General features: G+C 45.4%; 6 protein-coding genes across 6 annotated transcripts; 3 read left to right on the forward strand and 3 right to left on the reverse strand.

Moving 5' to 3' along the window:
• Positions 1 to 1,082: 1,082 nt before the first annotated feature.
• Positions 1,083 to 2,847, reverse strand: N7455_005145 (uncharacterized protein; the record flags this gene model as incomplete). The annotated part of the gene is made up of 4 exons (XM_040962578.2): positions 1,083 to 1,448; positions 1,513 to 1,801; positions 1,865 to 2,418; positions 2,476 to 2,847. 4 exons carry the CDS (start codon positions 2,845 to 2,847, stop codon positions 1,083 to 1,085), a joined length of 1,581 nt encoding a protein of 526 aa, XP_040806979.2.
• A 1,065-nt stretch (positions 2,848 to 3,912) lies between these two features.
• Positions 3,913 to 4,230, forward strand: N7455_005146 (uncharacterized protein; the record flags this gene model as incomplete). The annotated part of the gene is made up of 1 exon (XM_065604966.1): positions 3,913 to 4,230. The coding sequence occupies one exon, from the start codon at positions 3,913 to 3,915 to the stop codon at positions 4,228 to 4,230; it is 318 nt and encodes a 105-aa protein (XP_065461866.1).
• A 1,308-nt stretch (positions 4,231 to 5,538) lies between these two features.
• On the forward strand, positions 5,539 to 7,296 carry N7455_005147 (uncharacterized protein; the record flags this gene model as incomplete). The annotated part of the gene is made up of 5 exons (XM_040962576.2): positions 5,539 to 5,760; positions 5,823 to 6,237; positions 6,293 to 6,372; positions 6,444 to 7,120; positions 7,173 to 7,296. 5 exons carry the CDS (start codon positions 5,539 to 5,541, stop codon positions 7,294 to 7,296), a joined length of 1,518 nt encoding a protein of 505 aa, XP_040806980.2.
• Positions 7,297 to 7,598: 302 nt separating this feature from the next.
• On the reverse strand, positions 7,599 to 8,309 carry N7455_005148 (uncharacterized protein; the record flags this gene model as incomplete). Its single annotated transcript, XM_065604967.1, has 2 exons — positions 7,599 to 7,841; positions 7,875 to 8,309. The coding sequence occupies 2 exons, from the start codon at positions 8,307 to 8,309 to the stop codon at positions 7,599 to 7,601; spliced, it is 678 nt and encodes a 225-aa protein (XP_065461867.1).
• Positions 8,310 to 18,869: 10,560 nt separating this feature from the next.
• N7455_005149 (dynamin family protein) lies at positions 18,870 to 21,263 on the forward strand (the record flags this gene model as incomplete). The annotated part of the gene is made up of 7 exons (XM_065604968.1): positions 18,870 to 18,998; positions 19,049 to 19,324; positions 19,377 to 19,524; positions 19,574 to 19,661; positions 19,721 to 19,762; positions 19,812 to 19,905; positions 19,956 to 21,263. 7 exons carry the CDS (start codon positions 18,870 to 18,872, stop codon positions 21,261 to 21,263), a joined length of 2,085 nt encoding a protein of 694 aa, XP_065461868.1.
• A 1,799-nt stretch (positions 21,264 to 23,062) lies between these two features.
• On the reverse strand, positions 23,063 to 23,774 carry N7455_005150 (RNase H1/viroplasmin domain-containing protein; the record flags this gene model as incomplete). The annotated part of the gene is made up of 3 exons (XM_040962381.2): positions 23,063 to 23,366; positions 23,417 to 23,632; positions 23,692 to 23,774. 3 exons carry the CDS (start codon positions 23,772 to 23,774, stop codon positions 23,063 to 23,065), a joined length of 603 nt encoding a protein of 200 aa, XP_040807181.2.
• Positions 23,775 to 24,898: the final 1,124 nt, after the last annotated feature.

Genomic DNA, 24,898 nt, shown 5'->3' on the forward strand with positions numbered 1-24,898 from the left:
AGACCTTTTATAATCTTTAGATAACTAATATAAAGATCGTTCTAATCTAAGATATAAAGATATAATAGAGTTCTACGTTCTTTATACTTTACCGGGTAAAGAGGCTACGTACTATCTTCTCTTTATTCTATATAGAGTATAATTATAAGGAGATACTACTTTGAAGGATCAGATAAAAGATAGAAAAAGACACAAGTCAAGGCCAAATAGTTCACAGAGAGAAACACGCAGGTCTGCGAAGAGGCGGCTTGCCACTGATGATGAAGACGACGACGACGTGGATGGCCCAAAAGATCCCAAAAGGTCCACTTTCATGGCGGCGAAAGTTCCAGAGAAAGTCGTCAATGAAGCATTCGGGAAGGATGTGGAAAGCAACCTTGCGACGTTCGGCTATATTCCCGCAATGATGGGCACGAAAACTCTTTCGATCCGCGACGTGTGGTTTGTTGACAGTGGATGAGCTCAGCACGTCTGCAATAATTCCTTAAGATTCGTGAAGATGGACAAGTACTATGGTCTGCTATTGAGAAGTGTTGATACTTCGACTGCTCCTTCGGGAGTGGGGACGGTGAATATACTTTGCGATGTTTGAGGGAGAAGAAATGGCTTGTGCTAGACAACGTTATTTATGTCCCATCTGCACACGCAAACCTCATCTCCGTGCTCCAGCCTCTCAACAGGGGAGCCAAAAGTGAATTCTCAAAACAAGGCGCCAGCATCCGTAACAAATCGGACGGGAAGAATCTATACACTGCAAGCCAGTATGAGCACACATGGTTTCAGGCCTATGGAGACAGCACCTCCAAGGTTGTAGTAGGTAGCTCTCTCCTCCCTTCTCCCTCTTCCTTTTGTCTCTCGTCCGCTCTGCTCCATAGGAATTATATACACTGATTTCCTCTCCATAGACATCTTTTGTGTAATAATCTATATGAGGGGGAAACATAAGGCTATATACACAGTAGGGACGAAGTTGATTGTTCGGGCATTTACGTCTTGGGGCATAACACTGAAATGAAAAGCACTTGAAATGGAATAATAATATCACTCGAACTATGTATCAGCCGAACTATAAAGCAACCCTGTTAAACAACAGCCTTTCCTCTTTTCCTAGCTTTCACCATTAGCGGCGCTGCCAGATCACTGATTCCAACGCTAATCAAATCAGGAATCCTTCCATGAAAATAATTCTCCTGAGCCTGAACGCGCTCAGTTGCATCCGGAAGTTCAAACTCAAATTCACTCAACAGGGTGCTCATCAATTTGTAGATATTGGTCGTAGCCACCGTTTTACCGATGCACTGTCGGCCTCCGAGACCAAAATGCATCAGTAGCCTGGCCTTGCTTGCAATCTCAGGGTCATCCCATCGGGATGGGTCAAACACGTCATGGTCGGAGCCCCAGACTGCAGGATTGTGATGGAATGCATGGTTGCAGACAGCGATGGATGTCTAGATAGAAGATAGAGTTAAATATGCGTTTCGTGTATATTGATAATTTGCTGAGATGACTTACTCCGTATGGGATGTAGTTTCCGGCAATTGTGAGCCCTTCTGGTACGAGAAGACGCCTAGCGAGTGGCATTGTAAAGACCGGAGTAATGCGAAAGTTTTCCTTTATGCAATTCCGTAGGTATGGCAGAGACATCTCAGCTGAAGTCACAGAATAGGCGCTTTCATCAGGCTTGAGTATAGGCAAATTTGCGTCGATCTCGGCAATACATCTAGCCATGAGCGTAGGGTTGTGCAGAAGATGATAGAAAAGTAAGGTAGTAGTGGCACTTGTGGTGTGAGTTCCTGCAATACTGTATATTCAAATAATTTGTTGTTAGTCATATAGCCATAGCAAAACGGCTTTAAACACGTACATAAACCCAAAGGCCTCTGTTTCCAGATCTGTTTGAGTTAAGCTCTTGCCAGTGTCGGGGTGCTTGGCCAAGATCAAATTTGTGAGAATATCCTTTCTCTCCGGCGAACTGTCAAACGACTCCTTTTTGGTCCTTAGCGCGTCTAACCTGATCTTGACACAACGTGATGCTAGGTCAGCGCACGCCTTTCGACCCTCGAACAAGGCCTTGAGACCTTTGTGTGGAAGAAGTGGCAGCCATCTCTTAAGCGAAGCTGTCATCATTGGCCAAGCCCCGGTCACTGCAGCTAGAAGGCTATGCTCAACCACCGGAGGGACGTGCGTCTCATTGTTGGATTTCTGAATATCAAAGCTCTGGCTAAAGGCAAGCTCGCCCAATACATCGATTACATAGTAATGCAGAGCTTTCTTGAGATCAAATTCTTCGTCATCTGAAGCATAAGAGCAGATTTTCTCTCGAAGAATCTTAAGGTTTGCATCGAGGTATTGTTCCATTTCCTTCACGTAGCTTAGCGAAAAGCTGTGAGACATATGTCGTCTTCGGATAGAATGCTCCTAAAGAGATAAATGTAAGCAATGGTGAAAGAATTGAAGTGAGTGTACAAATCTAACAGCTTCATGGCGCATGCCAAAGATATTTGGATGCGCTGCTCCATACGCATCATAGAACTCGGTCTTGGGCATTAGTTGAGCTCCCCTCTGGTATATTGATTTGATTGCTTCCTCGTCGGTGATGCTCAGCTTGTCTGGCCCATAACGGACGATTGAGCCGTACCTCTCGTGAAGCTTGGTGAGATTGTAAGGTTGTTTCAGGGTAATAAACTGGTTGGCCTGCCAAAGGTCGGTAATAGAGGCTAGAAAGGGACCTGGATATTTTGCTAGAGGATGAAGAAATCGTTGATAGAGCACATAACCAAGGATATATGAGATCAGGACCCCACAAGCCGTTTGAAATGGATGGTTTAAGAGTTGGTGGACAGCCATATTTCTCAATTTCTCGTTCCTATTCTTTCATCGACTGAGAGGCTCATATTCCTATTTATATCAGGATAAGCGGGCGTGTTGACTTAAATACGCAGGGTGCTACCCACTAGCCCGAGAACCTTGTATCCTACTGACGATGTGGGGAGGAAATCCCCACACATTACATTTGGACTTACATCATTCAACCGAGGAACACGGCACAGCTTCAAATAATATGTTCAATTTTGCCAATTCAGAAAGCTGATTATAGGATTTAAACACAGATTAAATAGGGTGTCTGTAATCCGATTTTCTCCAAAATACCAATTGCTATGGCAGCTCGATATTACATAAATATGATGATTCTAACCGTTATACCGGAAGCCCATTCTATTCTTTTATTTTGATCAAAAGTTGCGATAGAAACCTTCAAATTACAAAGACTTTACCATAAAAACAAATGACGTGCTTTTACTTAGGTAATATGGCTAGGTAGAATTGCCTAACTAGTTAACTAACTAGTATAACTAGTTAAGCCCTACTAGACGAGGCTAACCCCGCATTCCCCGCATTCCCCGGTTTAGTCTTTTTCCCCACCTTAGCCGGTCCTACCGGTGTCATCACTGCATAGCTTCCATACCAATATGCAATCAAGACGCAAGACAATCAGCCACAGGATCTTCTGTACACAATATGACAACACATTCTCCATGATGGAACATCTAAATCGTCACCACTTAGCCCGTGTGTAACTTCCCCAAAACCCGTCCATAGGGTTTTTGGTATTCCTTCTGTGCCACGTCCTGATCTGAATACGACTTGGATACTGGTGAGCGGCCTTTCAAATGCTCTATCTGTACCAAACATTTTGGTCGAAGGTGAATAACCAATTAACTTGCTAGGGATGTTCTACTCCGTCATCGGCGAAACGATAGTGCTGTGACACACCCCGAACGCTTAGTAAGTCGTCTCATTATATCCATATTAGGTATATTTATATTTGTATAGGGCTGACAGATGGAAATAGCTCATATAACTTTTCAATTTGACCAATTTGTGCAGAGCTCGCCTCAGTAGCCTTGCGAGATGGAGGATCGGAAAATCACTGCGCAGGACGCTCAAGATGAACTTGGCACACCATCGCCTAATTCTCTATCATCTGAAAGAGACATTCTGTCTCCAGGAAATACGGGAACGCATATTTTGAACCACTCAAGTCAGGTTGTTCGAGAAGATTCGAGTACTGCCTTCTTGAATATGCTCTTCGATTCTCCTTTGGAGCAGCCCGCTATTCTGGAGGGATTATCGCCAAATGCAAGAATTTCACAACAACATGAACCCAGTACCCTGAAAAAACCCGCAAATACATTCCTTCACCGTGGATCAACTGACACCACACTCTGACACTAGCAGCAACATTTCCAACAAAGTTCAGCAATTTTGGCCAAATAGACCCAAGTCTACTGCTCGCCCTCAGTTGTGGCAAGATATTGCATTTCTGTCATTGGAGAATATATTTGAAAATTCCAAGTTGGCTATAGGCGTTACATCCACCCATGAGGTGAATTGCGATATCAGTGTTTCCAATATCAATATCACTCCGGAGATCAAGAGCCATCTTCGCAATTTGAAGCAAGGTATAAGCCTGTGGATGTGGCAATCTCACAAGTAACAATGAAACATGCGGTCAGCGCTATCTCTGTTTGAATACCACCGATGTATCCGACAGGGACTCTACCTTTACGTTCACAAGTTTCAACTGACTTATCCGCTTTTACATCTTCCCACTCTCAACCTGGAGAAAGTCTCAATATTGATACTTTTCGTTATGTCCATGGTCGGTATCACTTTCCTCAAAACAGAAGAAGTGGGAGCTTTTATTCGAAGGGCCTATCCTGTGTGTACTTCGATTTCTCACCTTCAAAGCAAAACCGATAGATTTCCAGGGGATCATAGATGCGGTTTACATTCAATTCACATCTGCGCTATCTGGATGTCAAGCTCCAGCCGACATGCTGGATCCACTTATGCTGGCACATCATGTGCTTTTTATTTTCATTTCGACGTGGGTTTGCCTTCTCCCTTTTCTAGCCCTCTGCCTACTGCCTAACCCTTTTGAAGGGAAATATCTATTCATCCCTGATGCGATAGAGAGTGGTTCAGCCATCGTGGTTGACAGCAGTTCCTGAGGCCGGGAATATAGGTGATTTAGCAGTCTAAATATATGAGATAGCCATTACCTCATCAGAGTCGAGCTTCAGCCTCATCTAGCAGTGGCACAGCTTCTTTGATGCCCAAAGCGGGGCCGAGCATGGGCGATGATAAGTACAGATGTCGAGTAGCAGTTGTATGAGGACACTTGTCGCTCGAAAATGTGGCATTCTCCAAGTCCCACACTATCCCCACTTTGCCAAGTGCCAGGCCGGTTCAAACTATACCCGCGCGCCCATTGCTTTCGGTCGGAATTGGCTAAGGCGATCTGTTGAGGCATCTTTCTGACAGAATTCTGCACCAATTCGCCTCCAAATGTGTGGGTCTAGAACCCAAACCCTTTGCCCCGCCCCCGGATCCCCAGAAAATGGAATGCGGGGAAAGGATTGACACTAGATGATACTATATACATAACAGGAGTATTTGCTACAAGTAGACAGAGGGAGACTATATTCATTCCCTTCTTTTCCCCTCAAGGATCGGTTGGCCTTCGACTGCAAGATGGAGAAAACGGATAGCCAGCCTCAGCATGTTGAAAGGACTTTTACCGCCAGCCCTCGGGGAATGGAGGCAGGAAAGCACTCTGATTTATACGTGGAAGACCGAGTGGCTCACTTATCCGAGGAGTATCGCCAGTATCTTCTTGCACGCCATGGCACATTTGACCTCGATCCTATCCCTGATATGAACGATGCGGACCCTTACAATTGGCCGCAATGGAGGGTAAGACTATTTCTAAATCTCTGTCTCAATTTAAACCCAGGCTAATATTAAAATTGACTTAGAAATCTATCAACCTCATTCTGGTCGCTTTCCACGCCATGATGGCCACCTTCACAGCCGCATCAATTCAATGCGCATTTGAAAATATATCCGAAGACCTAGGCGTTAGTATACAGCGTACTAGTTACCTGGTCTCTCTCGTCATTGCCGTACTCGGTGGTGCGCCCCTATTTTGGCTTCCAATATGCAATCGATTTGGTCGCCGCCCGGTCTTTCTGATCTCGTTGATCTGCAGCCTGATCGGGAATATTGGCTGTGCAAAGTCCCCTACCTACGGCACTATGGGTCTCTGTCGTGCTATCACTGCGTTCTTTATTAGCCCTGCCGCGGCTATTGGTAGCGCGGTTGTTGCTGAGACTTTCTTTAAGAAAGACCGTGGTCGATTTATAGGCGCGTGGACGCTAATGGTGACACTAGGTGTGTCTGCTAATCCGTTTATTGTTAGGTACTTGAATGCTAATGGTGATATTAGGTGTGCCTGCTGCTCCGTTTATTTTTGGGTTCGTTGCGTTGCGTGTGGGATACCGATGGATTTATTATACCCTTGCAATTGTGAGTAGATCAATCCTTAGCTATAACAACTATCAGAAACCAGGATTCACCTAACCATATGTTTACAACAGGTCAACGCAGTGCAGTTTATACTCTACTTCTTGCTCGGCTTAGAGTCGCTCTATCCTCGCGAGCAAAATGTCACCCGCAAGGTTACTAGCGTAAAGCAGAGCCTGTTCAAGTTCGGACGTATTGACCCAGCCCCGTTAACATTCTGGGACTTTATCCAACCTCTGGGCTATATTATGAACCCATGCGTGTTTATCCCTGCAGTCGCATACGCTATGGTCTTCCTCTGGGGTAGCGTGATGATATCAATAGAGATTCCACAGATATACCCCGAGAAATTCGCCTTCAATACACAGCAAGTTGGTCTACAATTCTTAGGTGTGATCACCGGGTCTATCATTGGTGAACAAGTTGGTGGACTTATTTCTGATCGGTGGATGCTTATACGCTCGAAGCGTACCGGCGAGCCCCCGGCACCGGAGTACCGGCTGTGGCTGAGTTATATCGGCCATGCCCTAACTATCTGTGGTATTGTGGTTTTCGTTATCCAGCTTCGTGACTCGAGTGATATTTGGGATATCACCCCGATTATTGGTTCGGCTATCGCGGCCAGCGGGAATCAGATCGTGACTACCATTAATATCACCTATGCGGTTGACTGTTACCGTGAAGATGCAGCTAGTGTGGGAGTGTTTATCACTTTTGTCCGTCAGACCTGGGGTTTCATCGGTCCATTTTGGTATGTATTTCTCCCATTCATCTACGGTTTCATCACTTATTGACTTGATTAGGTTCCCCCAAATGTTCGAGGCCATCGGGTGGGCCGGTGGTGCGGGTATTTCTATTGCTCTTATAGTAGGCTTTAGTGTTATTCCGACGATTTTGGTGCAGTGGCGAGGAGCTGCCTGGCGATGATTGGCTTTTGTTACTGTTTATGCTTGTATGATTGAAATTTGAGAATGTAGTTTTTGTTGAAGACGGATGCATAGTCGAGCAGATGGAGAATACCTGACTCGACGTTTTTGTAGGGAATGATTATATTCAAAGTATATGCAGAAGTAACAATTTCATGCTGTTTTCCTATCAGAATCCGGGTCCACCATGGTATCATGAACCATATACAAAAGGCGCGCATAGTCAGCCATCCAATGCGTACCCACTTCATCCAGCAGACTAGCAAACTCGAGAATCTTTCGCTGTGCATACCGAGCACCTGGTCAAGAAGTATTTCCATTGAAGAAAATAGGCCCACCAAAACGAATGAATTTAACCGCAGGCTGCTCCCAGTTCGACGAATCAGAAAGAGCCATACTAGCGTTATCGAGGTCAGAAATGTCTCCATCGCCAACAATCTTCCAATCAAAGTCAGCTTCGGACAGGTCAAAATGTTCGCCTTGACTGGTATCATCTGTGGCCGAATGTGGTGACGTGGTCAGAATGTACAAACTGAGTACTAGCGCCTATATGAATAAGGCGTGAACAGACTGAGACACCGTGCCGTCAGCAGACTTTCGATGCAATAAGGCTCGGAATGTTTGGGCCGCATGGAGACATGGTCGTCGAGAGCCAGAAGTTTGTACCCAACTCGAAAGGGCGCAGCGACATTCGCTCATCGACCTCGGACCATCACGGCCTGCAGCACGATCGAGGACGCTAATGTCAGCTGTTAAGAGAATGCAGACACTCTGCCGGATCACAATGCAATTGGGGTTGGAGTTGCGGAGAGTTTGGTTATAAGTTTGGATCAGGTGAACGAGGACAGGCACGGTGATGCTAGCGCGGTTGTCGATTCGGTATATATTCCATGGAACATACCGGTGTTGTCCGCAGGTACCAAACAGACTTGATTTGCGACGGCATCGTTTTTGCCGCATCAATATTCGTTTCGAGGTGACTTCCTTAGACCTGGTGAAATTGATAGCGGCCATTGTGAGTGATTGCCTTGATATATGGGGGTACTTTGGGTGGTAGAAACCTATATAGAAAACGTAGGTAGCGGGGATTCTTATAAAGCTTAGGTCCGCTGAAAGGAAAGGGCACTTGACATATAGTAGCATTTACAGACACATTTGAACTAGGTGTTGATACACCTCGCTACGACCCCGTTAGAATGAATAATACATTATACATTGAAGCGGAATTAGTGATCTGGCCTAATTCATACCTCATAACTGGCGCCAAATTGCGGGCGAAGACACTCTTTTGAGAGTTCGACCCGAAGCATACCCATTTTCAGCATGGTGGGGGCGGTTGATCGAATCCACCAGGCGTCACGCCACTATCGACTAAAGGAACACACGGGCCTTTTTTTCCCTCTCTTACATTTTTGGCGCCAAAACATCGGGGGCGGTCCCCGGCAAGAAGTACGGAGCCCTCGGCTGCATTGTGGCCTGCCATTGGCTAATATCCGAGTCTTACCTGCATTGGGAAATGATTAATTGGTATGCGGACCACCAGCCCTTATTATATATATATATAATAAGATTCGATATCAAGGAGGAGTAGCGGCTGATTCTTTAAGAGTATCTTTTAGACTATAAGATAGCCGCTTCGGCTGAAGCACTTAATATCCAGATATATACTTTCGAGGTAATTAGTAATGATAAGGAGGATATTGAGATACGTCTTAACGTATTCGGTAAGCGAGCGGCGGACGCAAGCGAGTGGCGGACCCCACGCAAAACGCGTCCATGAATTAGCACCTAGTTAGTTCAACCACCCACTATGCCACCAATTCGCTCTCAATCCTCTACAAATTCAATAGAGCAAGAGGGCAGGCTTTTATTAGCTATCCAGGCTTTTAAGAATCAAGAAATCTCTTCAATTTGTGAAGTGGCGCGCCGTTTTAGTGTGCCCGAAACTACCCTCCGCCGCCGCCTTAAGGGGGTACAGAGCCGCGTGATTTGTCGCGCAAATTCCTCTAAATTGACGGAAATTGAAGAGGAGTCTCTTCAAAAATGGATTCTCTCTATGGATTCTCGTGGAGCAGCCCCCCGGCCCTCTATGGTACGAGAAATGGCGGATCTTCTTCTTCAAAAGCGTGGAACTACCCCGGTGCTTTCGGTCGGCGAAAAATGGGTATATAACTTTGTGAAACGACATCCTCTCCTCTCCCCCCGATTCTCGAAACGGTATATGTTGGATGCCTGGATGCCTAAGGCATCACATGTAAATAGAACCCAGATAGTTTGCCTGCTCTCTCGTCCTCTCTTTCTCCTCTTCGTCCACCAGAATACATACAGTGCTTTCTCTATGAACTTACACGTATTGTATCAGGTTATGAGCCTCTTTTGCTAGTTGGACCACTAGCAACTCTTTTCTCTGAAGCTATTTTCATCTGGAGACTTTTGACGATCTGACCCCACAGTGGATCCACCTTTGTGCGTGGTACACTACACGGATTCGGATCCAGCCAATAACATCCAGGAAATCCTTCGAGCCCCGCCGGCAAAAGCTCCGTTTAGCTTTACAATCCAATCATGGCAGACGTCGCGACCGGAAATGTGGGGGACACCAACCCACAAACCCCCCCTCCCGGCGTACCGCCTAACACGATTGATCCCAATGAAGTCCCGTCCTTGAACGATCCGATCCAATTTGCGCAGGATGCCAGTGACAGCGAGGATGAGGATAACAAGCCGTCCCATCAGGGACATGGTCTGCCAACGATTGCAATGACCAAAATTCAGAAAGTGAGGACACTGGAGCACAATGACACTGATCCAAGTGGTTGGAAACAGGCACTGGCTTACCAGTTGATCCCATACGCTTTGGAATGGCTGCTAGAAAGCGACATTCCCCGACCTCCTAAGTCACATGCTTCGTTTGAAAGATGGAAGTACTGGTCTCGCTTAGTTGCAAGCTGGATGTACAATCAAATCGATGTCACACTACAGAACAAGCTGCGCAATTTGTCAAAGATGCCTAAGTACGCTGATCAATTGTACGATGAGCTTATGGCTATGACACAAGGCAGTGACCGGATGCAAACTGCATTCCTTGAGATAAGGAAGTTCGATAAGATGAAACGATCGGATTACAACTCAGCAAGCGAGTACATTGAGGAGTACCAGCGACAGTACCATGTGCTTGCTCGATTCAAGGCAGCACCGCACCCAGCACACGGCCTATCACAAGTCCTTCAAAACCTTGAATTGGAAGTCAAAAAGGTCCAGTTTATTAGGGAAGAAGTCGCAAGTCTCGAACCCAAGAAACTCAATCTCGACAAGGTGGAGGAGTACTGGAGAGCACTCCAAGCAGCTGCTGACATGGAAGGTGTCACCAATACTGTCTACAATAACAATGCCGGCCATGGCCGAGGCAATGGAAGAGGTGGTCGTGGAGGAAACCGTGGTGGCCGAGGTGGTCACAACAATGACGATAACACCCAATCCAGCAAAGACATCAATGCTATCGACGAAGACGTAGCCACTGCTAAAAAGAAGAAGAAGAGAGGTCTTCGCAAGCAGCCTACCGACGGCAAAGACATTCATGACTACGCAAAAGAGATGCGTAATAGCACACAAAAGGATGACAATAACATATATTCATTCTGCGGCTTTGGACCGCACACTGCAAAGAGATATGCCTATCTCAGTGACAACCCACTAGCCTCGTGGGAACCGTCCGGCAACTTGTGGGCCTATTCAAAGGCTATCCAGAGAACTCAACGTCAAGATAGACAGAACAATATGGTTGTTACAGCTGCCAATTCTGTTGACAGGAAGAATGATTGGTTGCTAGACACTGGTTCTGACAAGACATTGACACACGATCTCGAGGACTTCCACACATACCAACTGGATCACCCTGACACAGCTTATACGTACAAGGATTACTCTGGTAATAGAGTCGTCACGCTAGGCCACGGTGAAGTCATTATAAGGGCTGCCCTGCCAGGTTTAGATGGAAAGACGTACTCGTTCATAACAACTGGTTACTACACTCCTAGGGGACGCGGCAAGCTATTTGGCATGCAAAAGCTTCTTAAAGAACAAGATATCTCTTACGACACACGCACTAAGAATCTCACAAATGGAAGGGGAGACATCCTAGGGTATACAGACACGTCAACAGGTGTCCCGTACCTTGTCAGTCCGAAGGACGATAATAACCCCAATGAGATCAAATCGGACACAGATTCCGACGATGACGATGAGATTGGATTTGTGAACAAAGTGACTGCGTACGAGATCCACAGACGTCTCGGACATACTGGAAAAGCTCGCATTACTTCCACACTACAACATACTGAACAACTAGGTGATAATGAGCAGTACGGCACGGAACACTTCGATTGTGACGCCTGTTTTCAAGGCAAGTCAAAGCTCAAGATATCCCGTCAACAACAGGCGAGGGTACAAGATGTAGCATAGAAATTCCACGTTGATACACAGCCAATGAAACCCACTGGGCCAAACGGAGAGAACTACTGGCTACCAGTCGTTAATAATGCTACTCGATTAATTGAGGGAATCATGCTAAAGAACAAAAGTAATGCTTACCATAAGCTTACTGCGTTCTGTGAGAAGATCAAATTACTCACCGGCAGATACCCAGGCATCTAGCGAATGGATGGCGGTACAGAGTTTAAAGAGTTCATCAAATAGGGTGAGAAGCATAGTATGACTTTTGAGACCACACCACCTTATACCGCAGAGCCAAATGGTACGGTAGAACGTTTCGGTGGACATATCAATAATATACAGAGAACGATGATCATCGATGCGAAGATGCCGGAAGAGATATAGCCGTATGCGACAGACACAGCCATCTACATCTACAACAGACTAGTCAATCCAAAGACTAAGATCTCGCCGCTCACACATTGGCGTCAAGAACTTGAAATTGCAAACCCAGAGCCTTCCTTAAAGCACCTTAGACCATAGGGATCAGCTGCATACGTCCACATTCCGAAGCCTAAGAGGACACAGGCTAGGAAAGCAGCACCCAGAGCGTAGAAAGGTATGCTTGTTGGCTATAAGGGGGACGGTGGTCATGTTTACAAAGTGTGGGATCCAGTCACGAAGAAACTAGTAGTGTCTCGTGATATTGGTTTTCCGCAACCTAGAGATAACGATAGTATGGGACCAACACCAGCTAGCAAAGCACCCACCGATCCCAAGGATCCTGATGATGATGATAATGTCGTCGGATTCATGCCTATCTCACTGTCGCAAGAAGACGAGATCTCGAAGCCAGAAAAGAAGCAGCAGCAAGTAGTACGTACACTACAGGTACAAACTCCTACACGATTAGCTGTACAAGCACCTGTTACGCCGTCTACAATTCATCTTCCAACAATTCATGGCAGTGCATCTACAATACCTAAGACACCACAGAAGGCACCACCGCAGAGAACAATCATTCCGCCAATAAAACAGCGCAAACTCTTTCAAAGTTTTCTCCCAACTGTGAGAGAGGAGCCCATAATGACAGGCGCGAGAATCACTGAGATCACGGATCCTACCACTAAGAGCGTCTCACAGGTTTTGGACATTAAGCGGAAGAAAGAAGATCTCGGAAGAAGACTTCAACAACTATCAACCCAAGTGTCTCAACTTGCTGAAAGTATAGACGATATTCGTCGAGATACCGACAACATTAAGAGAGCTGTCACCGAGGAATCAGAAGATATGACTCCTTCTCCAGAGCGACAGAGAACAGATTACCAATACCCTTTCTCATCTCCCACTCAACAAGCTTCTCCCATTCAACAAGCTAGTATATCACCAAGTCGTGAGATCACACAAGCTCCACCAGTTCCTCAAGCCAGTGTGTCACCAAGTCGTGAGACCACACAGGCTACACCCGCTCGACAAATCAGTGTGTCACCAAGTCGTGAGATCACACAGGCTATCGATACAACGGAGACAACGACAAGCACTAAGAACACACCGGTTACTACGAGATCAGAGATATCACCAAGCCGTGAGATCATCTCAATTGAGTCATCGCCAGATCCTATCTCTCAGGACCCAGCTACACCGGCTCCCACCCTACCCCGCCGATCGAGACGAGCGAATATCGGGATTACACCTGACCAATACCACGATCCAAAGCAGAAACACCTCGCTGTCGAGTACGAGAAACGAGACCGAGATATTCAACGAGCTGCCACAAGGGCAAAGGCGAAGGACTCGGGCGGTAACAACGTAACGGAGGGTGATAGACAGGGGTCTGCGGGACCTAGTGCGATGTCTGCAACAGCTAATATGACAATGGACAAAGTCGATATTAACAAACCATTTCTCTACAATGGAAAGCCGCTATACGCAAAGGACGTTAACTTGCCATCTACGTACAAGCAAGCGCAAAAGAGCCCTTTCTAGCCTCAATGGCAAGAGGCTATACAAAGACAACTTAGTGATCTCGAGGCTAAAGGCACATAGAGCTTGATCCTTAAGCCGTCAAAAGCTAAGGTACTGCCAGGACAATGGAGATTCACTGTCAAATCCAACACCAGAGATAAAGTCTACGATTTCAAAGCACGATAGGTGGTATGTGGCAACTTCCAAGACAAAAATGATAGAGAAACATATACCCCTATCGTCGCCGAATATATGATCAAAATCGTTCTCACACTGATTGCAGTGTATGGTCTAAAATGGAGGCAAGTTGACTTCACTGCTACATATCTCAATACTTCACGTGAAGATGTGGAGACAGTCTATATGAGACAACCTACAGGTTTTAAGTACGCAGATACACAAGGAGACAAGAAACACTAGATATATACACTCAATCAAGCGCTCTTCGGATTGCGAGACTCTGCTTTCCTATGGAACGAAGAGATGGACTGTAAACTACGTCAGATTGGCTTTCGTCCGCTGGATGATGATCCTTACGTTTATATCAAAGGCAAAGGCATAAATTTGACTATTATGATGATCTATGTTGACGATTTCATCATTACTGCACCATCCGACGATAACATTGAGCAAGTTGTTAGCGAACTTCGTCAGTACTACGACTTGAAGGACCTCGGTAAGCCAAAGCAGTATTTGAACTGTGCGCTCGACAGAGACTACGCCAACGGGACAATCACTATGTCACAGAAAGCGTACGTGCAAAAGGTGCTACGTATGGCTAAAACCTCTGGCTGGAAAGACACGCCATTGCCAGCTGCATGGAGAGAGACACCAGCCGATGCGACCAATGTACTAGATGACGATGCTTTTGATCAATATCAGTCTATCGTGGGGATGTTAAACTGGTTGGCAGTCAAGACACGACCAGACATTCGCTTCGCAGTGACACGCTTATAGCATCGACTAGCAAATCCCACTCTTTCTGACTACAAAGCAATGCAACATGTTATAAAGTATCTGAGACGAAAACCTAACATCGGAATTATCCTCGGTCGAACTGGCGAACTTCGCTTCCATGCACACACAGATGCTTCACATACGGACTGGGAAGATAGCAAATCGACAGAAGGAAGCGTCTGGTACCTTGCCGGATCACCTATTATGTGGTCTACGAAGAAGCAGACGATCACGGCCAATTCGACGACAGTTGCTGAGTGGTGTGCACTGGATCAACCTAGTCGTAATGCAATGTGGTTGAACAAGATCGCACGATCATTTATGCTCCCAGAGCAGCGTCCTACAGAGATCTACACTGATAACATCAACTCACAATTGCTTCTCTCGAAGAAAGGAGGCAAATCGGCGAACAGATGGCTTAATCTTCGTTACTTCTTTGTCAAAGATGCAGTGGCGCAAGGACATGTTGAGATTCATCGAGTGAACACCAAGCGAAATGCCGCAGATGGATTTACCAAGGCTCTTGCAAAGGATCAATTCAAGATCTTTACCGAGCTAATTGGCATGTGCTAAATCCACAAGAAATTTGCAGAGTTTTACTATGTATGCCGGAACTGGAGATCTTAATAGGCAGTGCATGCAGGATTCTATGAGGGGGATGTTGGATGCCTGGATGCCTAAGGCATCACATGTAAATAGAACCCAGATAGTTTGCCTGCTCTCTCGTCCTCTCTTTCTCCTCTTCGTCCACCAGAATACATACAGTGCTTTCTCTATGAACTTACACGTATTGTATCAGTATAATTACGAGCGTGCGAAATGCGAAGACCCTAAAATCATTAGGGAGTGGTTCGATTTGGTTCAAAAAACAATCCTTCAATTTGGAATCGATCCTAACGATATCTATAACTTTGACGAGACTGGTTTCGCGATGGGATTGACTGCAACTGCGAAGGTTATTACGCGGAGTGAATACTACGGTCGGAGGCCGGTTTTACAACCTGGAAATCGAGAGTGGGTGACTGCTATTGAGTGTACAAATGCTTCTGGCTGGGCCCTTCCTCCGTGTATGATTTTTAAAGGCAAAGTCTTTATTGAATCATGGTTTGACGGCCTTCCGGACGATTGGCGTTTTGAAGTTAGTCCTAATAGCTGGACTTCCGATGAAATTGGCCTTCGCTGGCTAAAGAAGCTCTTTATTCCTAGTACTTCGCGTACAAAGGGGGTCGGCTTTTGATACTTGATAGCCACGGAAGTCATTTAACACCTCAATTTGACGAAATTTGTGAGCAAAATAAGGTGAGACCGATTTGTATGCCAGCTCATTCATCCCATCTTTTACAACCTCTGGATATTGGCTGTTTTGCGGTATTAAAACGATCATATAGCCGGCTGGTTGAGATGAAAATGCGTACCGGGATCAATCATATTGACAAACTTGACTTCCTTGAAGCATACCCTCTCGCACGAATTGAAGCTTTTAAATCGGAGACGATTAAGAAAAGCTTCGAAGCAGCTGGTTTAGTCCCTTTTGACCCGGAAAGAGTGATTTCAAAGCTTAATATTCGGCTTCGAACCCCAACCCCCCCAGCCAGCCGGGGTAGTGAATCAAGCCGGAATTTTACTCCAAAAACCCCCTTTACAGAGAAAGAACTACGTCGTCAGGCTTCGTCAATCAAAGCTCTACTTCGTACAAGATCTCGAAGTCCACCTAGCCCGTCAGATCGTGCATTAAACCAGCTTGTGAAAGGCTTCCAACTCCAGATACAAAGTCATATTCTACAAGCGCAAGAAATCAAGGAATTACGCGCCGCCAACGAGAAGCAGAAGCAAAAGCGTACTAGATCCCGGAGGCAGATACAGGCAGAAGCAGGCCTTTCAGTACAGGAAGCTTCTCAATTGATTACTGAGCCGGTGGAAGCAATTGAAGCACCTCCCTCCCCTCCACGAAGAAGCCCTTCGCCGGCTTTACAACCACGTACGCGGGCCCCGCCAAAGTGCAGTGGTTGTGGAGAAATAGGACATAAGATTAATAGATGTCTAGCTAGCTAGATGATTTTACTGTATTTAATTTAAGGGAGTTTTGGTTGGGGTCCGCCACTCGCTTGCGTCCGCCGCTCGCTTACCGAATACGTTATATAGCTTGATTACTTAAATCTTGACTCTTTAGAACTATAACTAGACTGCGACATCGCCCATGGACGGGCGGGTGGGCATTGCCCACGGGCCTTATGTAAGCGGGAAATGGGCCCTATGGATAGGCCCATGGACGGGCCCTACCCTTAGGGCCCACGGGCCGTGGGCGTCGTGGGCGCCCGTGGGCCTTTTTAGTAAGCAAAATTAGCGTAACACGTGATTTTTATGGACAGATTTCAAAATATTTCAACTAAATTTGTATTTTTTTACGTATTTACAATCATAATTCCGGATTTTTAATAAGATATATATAAATAAATATACTATACTTTACTATATATCGAATTTTTATATATATTTAAGACAACTTTATATAGAGGTGGGCGTTATGGGCATGCCCACGATGGGCATGCCCGTGGGCGGTGGGCGTTATGGACGGGCACTGGAAAATCCAAATAGCCCACCGCCCACCGTGGACGGGCGATGTCGCAGTCTAACTATAACCAGACACTGCACTATAGATATAATATAAACCATTGATAATTGAAAGTTGAAACCCTAATTCGAAGCTAAACCCATGATATGCACTAAATCCTCCTATAAGGGCATATATTAATAAACTTCTGTTTTATAATTACGAGAGAATACAGCCTATTTCTACATAATTTATGTAGTTGACCCTAAGTCACGTTTTTTTACCTATTTATCATGCTTGTTGAACCTCAGGTTCACCCGCGGGTAACCTCCATGAGGTTCGGTCCAAGATAGAACCGCCCGGAGGTTCTAGGTCATGGAACCTTAACCTCCGGGTGGGTGAACCCCCTTGAGGTTCGTGAGGTTCACCCGCGGTTCCTAGCCAGGTCTAGTTAGAAATATAGTATATATTCTAATAGCCGTTAGAAATCCCGGTTATAGAAAGTATAGTTTAGGTTTATGGTTACCTATTAATATAGGGTATTTGTTTATATCTTATATAGGTCACGTTTTTCGATATATTTGTATTATTTATAGTCCTAGGAGTCCCATCTAGTCCCATGGGAGTGGTCCCATACGACCAAATGGTGGGAGTTGGCAAGGCCTAGATACTACCCCTTCTTATTCGTACAGCTCTTTCAGATATCACTACCCTCATTCTTCAATGCAATTTCATCATAGTAGTCGGATCATTTACTGATACATAGTGCATACCAAACTAATAAATCAGATTGAGTTGATTCTACGGTACGTATTATTTGGCAAGTACTCAATTCTGTTGCCAATACATGGTACATAGCGTGGAGCATTGCTCTAAATGACGAATGCCTTTTCGGGGAGCCCTATGGGAAATCAAAAGTCTATCCCTGGCCGGTGTGATCTAGGAGTAATGAATGTCGACTTTTTCTTATTGAGTTATTGAGAGCCAATCCCAACGGGGCTTATCTGCAATCAAATAAAGTTAGCGGCGACAAAACTGAATTATTTGTCGAAAAAAAGTACTTTAGGCAAAATAAGAGAATGTGTTGTTTCCTTCATTCCAGTATTCTTCAATTACATGAATAGGTACAAGAAGGTGACATCCCGAAGGATGCTTCGAGAGGCATTCTTTGGTGATCGCTTCATATTTACCGCGGCTACTACGGTTGTTGAGCACTCGTTGAGAGGACGACTAGAAGGATTCAATATGACAGTTACATTGGCGAGTGCCTCTTTTGGGCAACAACTCAGAACCTTCATATCACTAAACCCATGTCTTACTCGGTAGAAGAGAGCAGAAGGTATTTATGTGACTACAACTGTAACCTTACCGGGAAAGAATTCCACAATATAGCGTGGTATTCTATTGCCAATTGCAATTTTTTGTCCTGTCATTGTAAGGTTCAAGTCACTTATATATCAGGCACAAATAAATTCAGCCAAAGAATGCTGCATGGATGGGTTTAATATAGTTACATTCAATCTTATGCTTGGAATGGGCTTGAATGCAGTGACCAAATGATTATAAATAAAAGGATCCCTAGACTAGCTTCCCGCAGCATCCAAATCGATTCAATCTCCTCAGACTTGCCATTGCTTTTTTCCTTCTCATCCTCAATATCGGCAAGCAAAATGACTAGGAAACGTGCAATAGATCTTACAGGGGCAGATGGGCTGGACAATGAAAAGCGAGTAAGGCTGTTAGGGATCATTGATCGACTTCGAGAACTAGGCATCAGTGAGAATGTCTCTCTTCCTCAGGCAAGTAAATATATCGGATCCGACCATGGAGTCTCACTGATCAATTGTAGCTTGTTGTAGTTGGTGATCAATCGAGCGGCAAGTCATCCCTTCTAGAAGGTCTGACGGGTCTTTCATTTCCTGTGGCCAGTGATCTCTGTACAAGATTTGCCACCCAAATCGTTCTTCGTCGAGCCCCAGAAGGGCAGGGTCAAGCCAGGATTACGATCATTCCGGGACCAACTTCGCGACTCGATGAAACCTTGAATCAAAATCTTCTGGCCTTCGAAAAAACCCTGGCCGCTGCAGATTTCGGATGCCAAGAGTTTGAAGACATATTCGATGAGGTCAGGATCTTATTTTCCTGGCGTTTCTGGATCCGTGTTGATATGGTAATAGGCTGCTAGCTGTATGGGCATACCGGGACCAAAGGCGAAGAATTTGGAAGATGTCGAAAAAAGATTCTCAGATGATATACTCAAGATTGAGCTCTCAGGTCCAGATCATAGGCATCTCAGTGTTGTGGATGTTCCGGGCCTCTTCCACAGTAAGAAGACCCTGTACTATTTTGATGACTTAGCTAACCTCGATACGAGATCCGACAAAGTTTCAAACCGAAGAGGACCGTGCCATTATCCGGAAATTAATCGAGGATTATATGACTGACAAGCGTACCATTATCCTGTAAGTGAATACCTGTCAGAGGGTCATGGAAGAATTGTAGGGCTTACAAACATCATCAGCGCAGTTATGGATGCACGTAATAACCTTGCCAACCAGGAAGTGTAAGGAAGATTCTCCCGGTTCGGTGTTGAAAGTGCTCACTTATACTAGGTTTTCCATGGCACGTGCCGCTGACCCAGCAGGTAAACGGACTGTTGGAATCGTCACCAAATGCGATGCGCTGCAGGCAGGAGATGAAGCTGGTGTAAGTGTCTGATTTATGTCGAGGTGAACGCCATACTGAAAACGCATCAGGTTTTGCGTATCGCTAAAAATGAAGTCGAGCGTCTCACTCACGGATGGTTCGCTGTACGAAATCGCTCCACAAAGGAGATTCAAGAGGGTGTAACCATCGAGGGCCGACATCGAAAGGAGAAAGAGTTTTTCTCAACGGTGCATCCTTGGACAGAACTCAAGAAAGATCGAGTCGGTATCAATGCCTTGAAGTCCTTTTTGGGCCACCTTTTATACGACCACATTCGCTCTGAATTTCCTGCGGTTGTGGCAGATATCGAAAAGCTTTCTCTGGAGACTCAAAAAGAGCTGGAGATTCTTGGACCTTCTCGCCAAACCCCTGCAGAACAGAGAAGGTTCTTGACACGTCTAGCATCTACTTATCAAAACGAAGTTGATAGGGCATTGACCGGAAACTATAGTGCTGACTTGGAAGCACAAAGCCCGCTCAAGCTTCGTATGCACTTGCGGCAGCATGCAGATGATTTTGCTACATCAATGGCTACGGAGGGTCATGCCAAAGTTTTTCGTACAATTCAAGATGAAACCGACCCGGAGTTCAGCAGACCAGCAGGTGACTCGGAAAATATATACGATTGGATACGACGTTACTATCTTGAGTCTCGCGGTTCTGAACTACCTGGCACTGTCAATCCTGTTGTGCTCCAGAATATGTTTCGCCAACAATCCAGTCCGTGGGAGAAAATTGCGATTATTTATCTCGAAAAAACTGCCTCTGCAGTGCACTCTTTTAACCAACAGGTCTTCGCAAAAATCATCCCCGACAACGATGTGAGAGAGAAAATAGGAGGGGTTTTATCTCAACCCGGAGAGGAGACATACCGCCAGGCCCACGACCAGCTGCTGATGATAGTGAATGATGAACGAGGAGGAATCCTTCAGACTGTGAACCACTATTTCGCTGACACTTTATCCTCGACCCGGCAGGAAAGAGTCATAGCCAGACTTGAAGGTCTCGGGCTCCATGACGGCTATCTTTTCGACATGAAAACAGTATTGAAAGGTGTTCACTTGAGCAACGAACAACAAGCCATTTTTGACATACACGATATCTTAAAAGCATACTACAAGGTGGCTATGAAGCGCTTTATGGACAACGTTGTGGTTCAGGTTTCTGAAAGATACATAGTGGGGGAGGAAGGCCCAGTGAAAATGTTTTCACCAGATCTCATCGGCGGCCTTGATGATGATATGCTGACAGACCTTGCTGGTGAGAACTTCTCCACAGCAAGCCGGCGAAACGACTTGGTATCCATGGCTGCACGGTTGAGAGAGGCATTGGACATTGCGAAACGCGCTGTGCTATGATTTTAGGTATGCTGAGTGGCATTTAGTGGTTGGGGAGCCTCTGAGAAACATGTAGATTTCTCCAATAGTGCGGCTGATTCAACATCTCCGTTTCAGGTATTTTGTGTGTAATTCTTCTGGGCATAGGTTTTTCCCACTGGGTTTTCCTATCCCCCAGCGCGAATGCGAGAAGAAATTTTTTTTGTTCTTATTACACCTGCGCTTGCCTATTCACGCTGTTTTCATTTTCTCTGTTGATTTATGTTTATTTGAGGTTTTCTGTAATCATCTCGATAAAGTGTAATTCCACAGTATAGACTCTACTGCGCTAGGCCTGGAAATTATCTGTGGCTTAAAAACTCCTCGGATCAATTCAACCGCCGATAACTAGCGAAAGCATTCCCGATGTCCATGTATTTCAAGTGTGGATCATTATGAGAATCAAAAAGTTACGTGACACGCCGGTTCTTCGACTGCCTCAAAAGAGAGGTCCCCAGCGTTGATAGGAGTCACCGTACCATATATCTGTCGGATTACAAAAGGAACGTTCTAGAAACAACCCAGACTATACAACCTTAATACAGAAGCTATCTTTATTTTGTCATAGATATAGGCGAGATCGAATTCTCATGCGACCATGCGCTCAAGTCTGTCAGACACATATAGAAGTAACCAGATTTGAAGTATAAAAGATGGATGCAGTCAGGGAACATATGTGCATCAACGACTTCCCGACAAAGTATAGGGCTTGGGTGAACGTTGACTCAGGACTTATGTAGAATCACGGGAGTAGAGCCACCCTCCGATGCCGTTAAGCAAAGCCGTGAAGATATATGAGTCGAGATATACTCGAGAAAACAGCGTTGTAGAACGACACGCTGCGTAAAGCCAAAGCTCGAAAGCTTCCAATCACCAGCATTCGTTCTCTCCTTCCTCCTGGCCGGATTATCAAACAAGTAGCACAGACCACCCCGCCCAGTGTGACTCCCAGGACAATGGAGTTATTGTTCCCACTACCAGTAGCCTCTAAAAGCAAAACCGATACAGATGTCCCACATATATGTAGAATAATTCAAACGTCGTCCAGCAGAAAGTAGAAAGAGGAGAGCTCGTTTCCCGAGTCAAAATGGGCGCTTCATTTAAGTTTTTGATTGTGAAGATCCCGGTTTTTGCCTGTGAGCCGATCTTGCAAAAGCTGCAAGAAAAGACAGAGTTTTCAATGGCTGACATTCTACTCGCCTCAGAGCCCCGCTAGCAGCCACTTGAGCTCGGTGCAAGAGTAGCCAGCGTCGTTAGTGACATCCGAGAGAAACAGGGAAAAGGTCTGTGGGGCATCTTAGGCTCTAAGGAGGAGGTGTTGCTAGATACGTCGCAGGCCAATTCACTCTTGGACGGGTTAGCACAGCGGATCAGCGTCATTCAGGGCCCACCCGGTACGTTGAACGAAGAACCGATCATGAGCGGGAAATATACTAATCACTTCAAAAGGAACCGGGAAGTAATTTATTGGATCGCTCATTGCCAAGATTCTCCACATTTTACCCATCATCTCCACGAACCATTACTACAGCGTTTGTTAACGGACTTGGGCCGAATCTCCACCACAGGCGGGGCTAAGTTTCACTAATAGTGTGGGGATGGCTATCAGAATACTAAGTATTTTGAGGTTTTCCGCAGCAATGTGAGGTGGCGCTGTGTAACTTTGCTCAATTTTTTGTAGAAGCAGCTCCAAAGTCCCGGCGCCATGTAGAGCTCTTCTGCGGTCATGTTAGCCTTCGCTCGTTGAACCCCACCACAAATGTAACTCTAGATTGAACGCTCTATTCTTGGTACTCTTCTTTGACAGATAATTGCTCAATCTTCGGAAGTTCATTTTGAGCCGTTTTGTCCATCTCGTGGCCATCTTCCTTTAACCTCTCATTGTCATTCTCCCTCAGCAAGAATGATCCAATGTTCAAGGTCATGTCCCTAGCCATCCATCCCTCGTTCAATCCTTGTCGAATTGCCCTTCGCCATACGTCAGCGTAGGCGTCTTTCCAACTCTCAATGAACTCTTCGGCTTCTTGCTTAGTGCTGAAACATTCGTGGCACGCTGTCGTTCCATTGATCGCTTTTTCCGCATCCCTTTGTTAAGTGAGTTACCTATGTTGGAGTATAAAAATAAGGGGACTTACTTCCAAGCAGTGAACACTCTAGTAGTCTTGCCACCTGCAACGGCATAGTGTTTGCCTTTTCGCAAAGACGTGACTTTGGTTTCAGCTGATCTTTTGACAAATATATCAACGTCCTCGAAGCCTCTCTCTTTCATTGCCTTGTGGGCATCCTCGAACGTGTTGAACTTCTGATGATCGGCCCCTTTGCATTCTATGACTCTTGGGTGCGCTTGAGTCCTAGGCAAGTAGCATGTCAGTGCATCAATCGTCTCTTGCCAATTTGGATCCAATCTTACCAAGATAAATATATGGTAGGCTTGTCAACACGGCCCTGGTAGACCGCATAGAACTTGTCGCTTTTGCTAACTGGTGGAGCCATAGGCGAATTACTTCGTTAATTATTTGTCTTGGAGCGTCAATGCGTATGTACTGTGAGAGAAAAGAAAATCTGAGAACATGGGGACAATCCTAAACTCATAAATAAACAAGATTTGGGGCATACATATTGTCATCTCAAGGGCAGCTGACTGCCTTTGGCTGCATTTGGCTTGTGAATGTTCGATGGCTTTATGTGTCACAACCTGACTGGATGGCCCGAAATAGAAACTCTTCAGGCGAACCTACGACGATATTGGCTTAGACAACTCCATAGGAGGCACGTTTCAACGTTGTGGTCGAGGGTATTTCACAATAACTCATATATATCAGTGGGGAAACATGTTTTCGGATATAAATTCAAGCACAAGGAAGTTGAGCGACCTAACCACACGGGTTGAAATCCTTCTTTATTAAGCGATATGCATTCCTTAAGCTCGATACATCATCTGCCTAGCAAGTTGATCGAGCGCTTAGGTGACGGAACCCCCTCATAAAAGCGGCGGCAGCCAAGTTAGGAAAGCCCCACCCGGCATAGAAAAAACGCTACGTAGAGGTACTTAAGTAGACACAAAGCCCAAAGCCCAACCCGCCCCAACCCACTAATGGGCTAGGTTTGGGGCTTTAGTGGGGCCCAATAGGCCCTAGACAATACAAACATACCGAAAAAAAAAACCTTTTTAATTACTCTAGATTTAGACCCCGTTTCTAGCCCTTATCTCGAGGTAATATTTTATTTTTTTACTCGATTCGAAATCATTTATTAGTTAAGTTTATATATCATATTCATTAACGCGAGAAAACATAGTTTGGTCTACTTAGAAAGTATATAAATCCTAAATATATATGTCGACCTCTACCCATTGAATTTTATTTAGAAGTGAAATATATACCTATATAGCTATTCCAATTATAAATTCCAAATTTAAACTAGACCAGTAGAAGGTTAGAATATAGCGATTACAAGACGTCGGGTTAGACCCCCTTAATAGGCTATAATGGGGGCCTCATATGGCCCTAAGAATGGGCTTTGCGGAGGTCTACTCCTAAGTTCACCAGATATCAAGATATATGAACATAATGGCCATGGGTATCAGAAACAGCGAGTATTCACCATGTAGGGTGAAT

The sequence above is a fragment of the Penicillium solitum genome, assembly GCF_028829755.1.
Source record: "Penicillium solitum strain IBT 25940 chromosome Unknown utg000003l_segment0_segment0, whole genome shotgun sequence".
Taxonomy (NCBI): domain Eukaryota; kingdom Fungi; phylum Ascomycota; class Eurotiomycetes; order Eurotiales; family Aspergillaceae; genus Penicillium; species Penicillium solitum.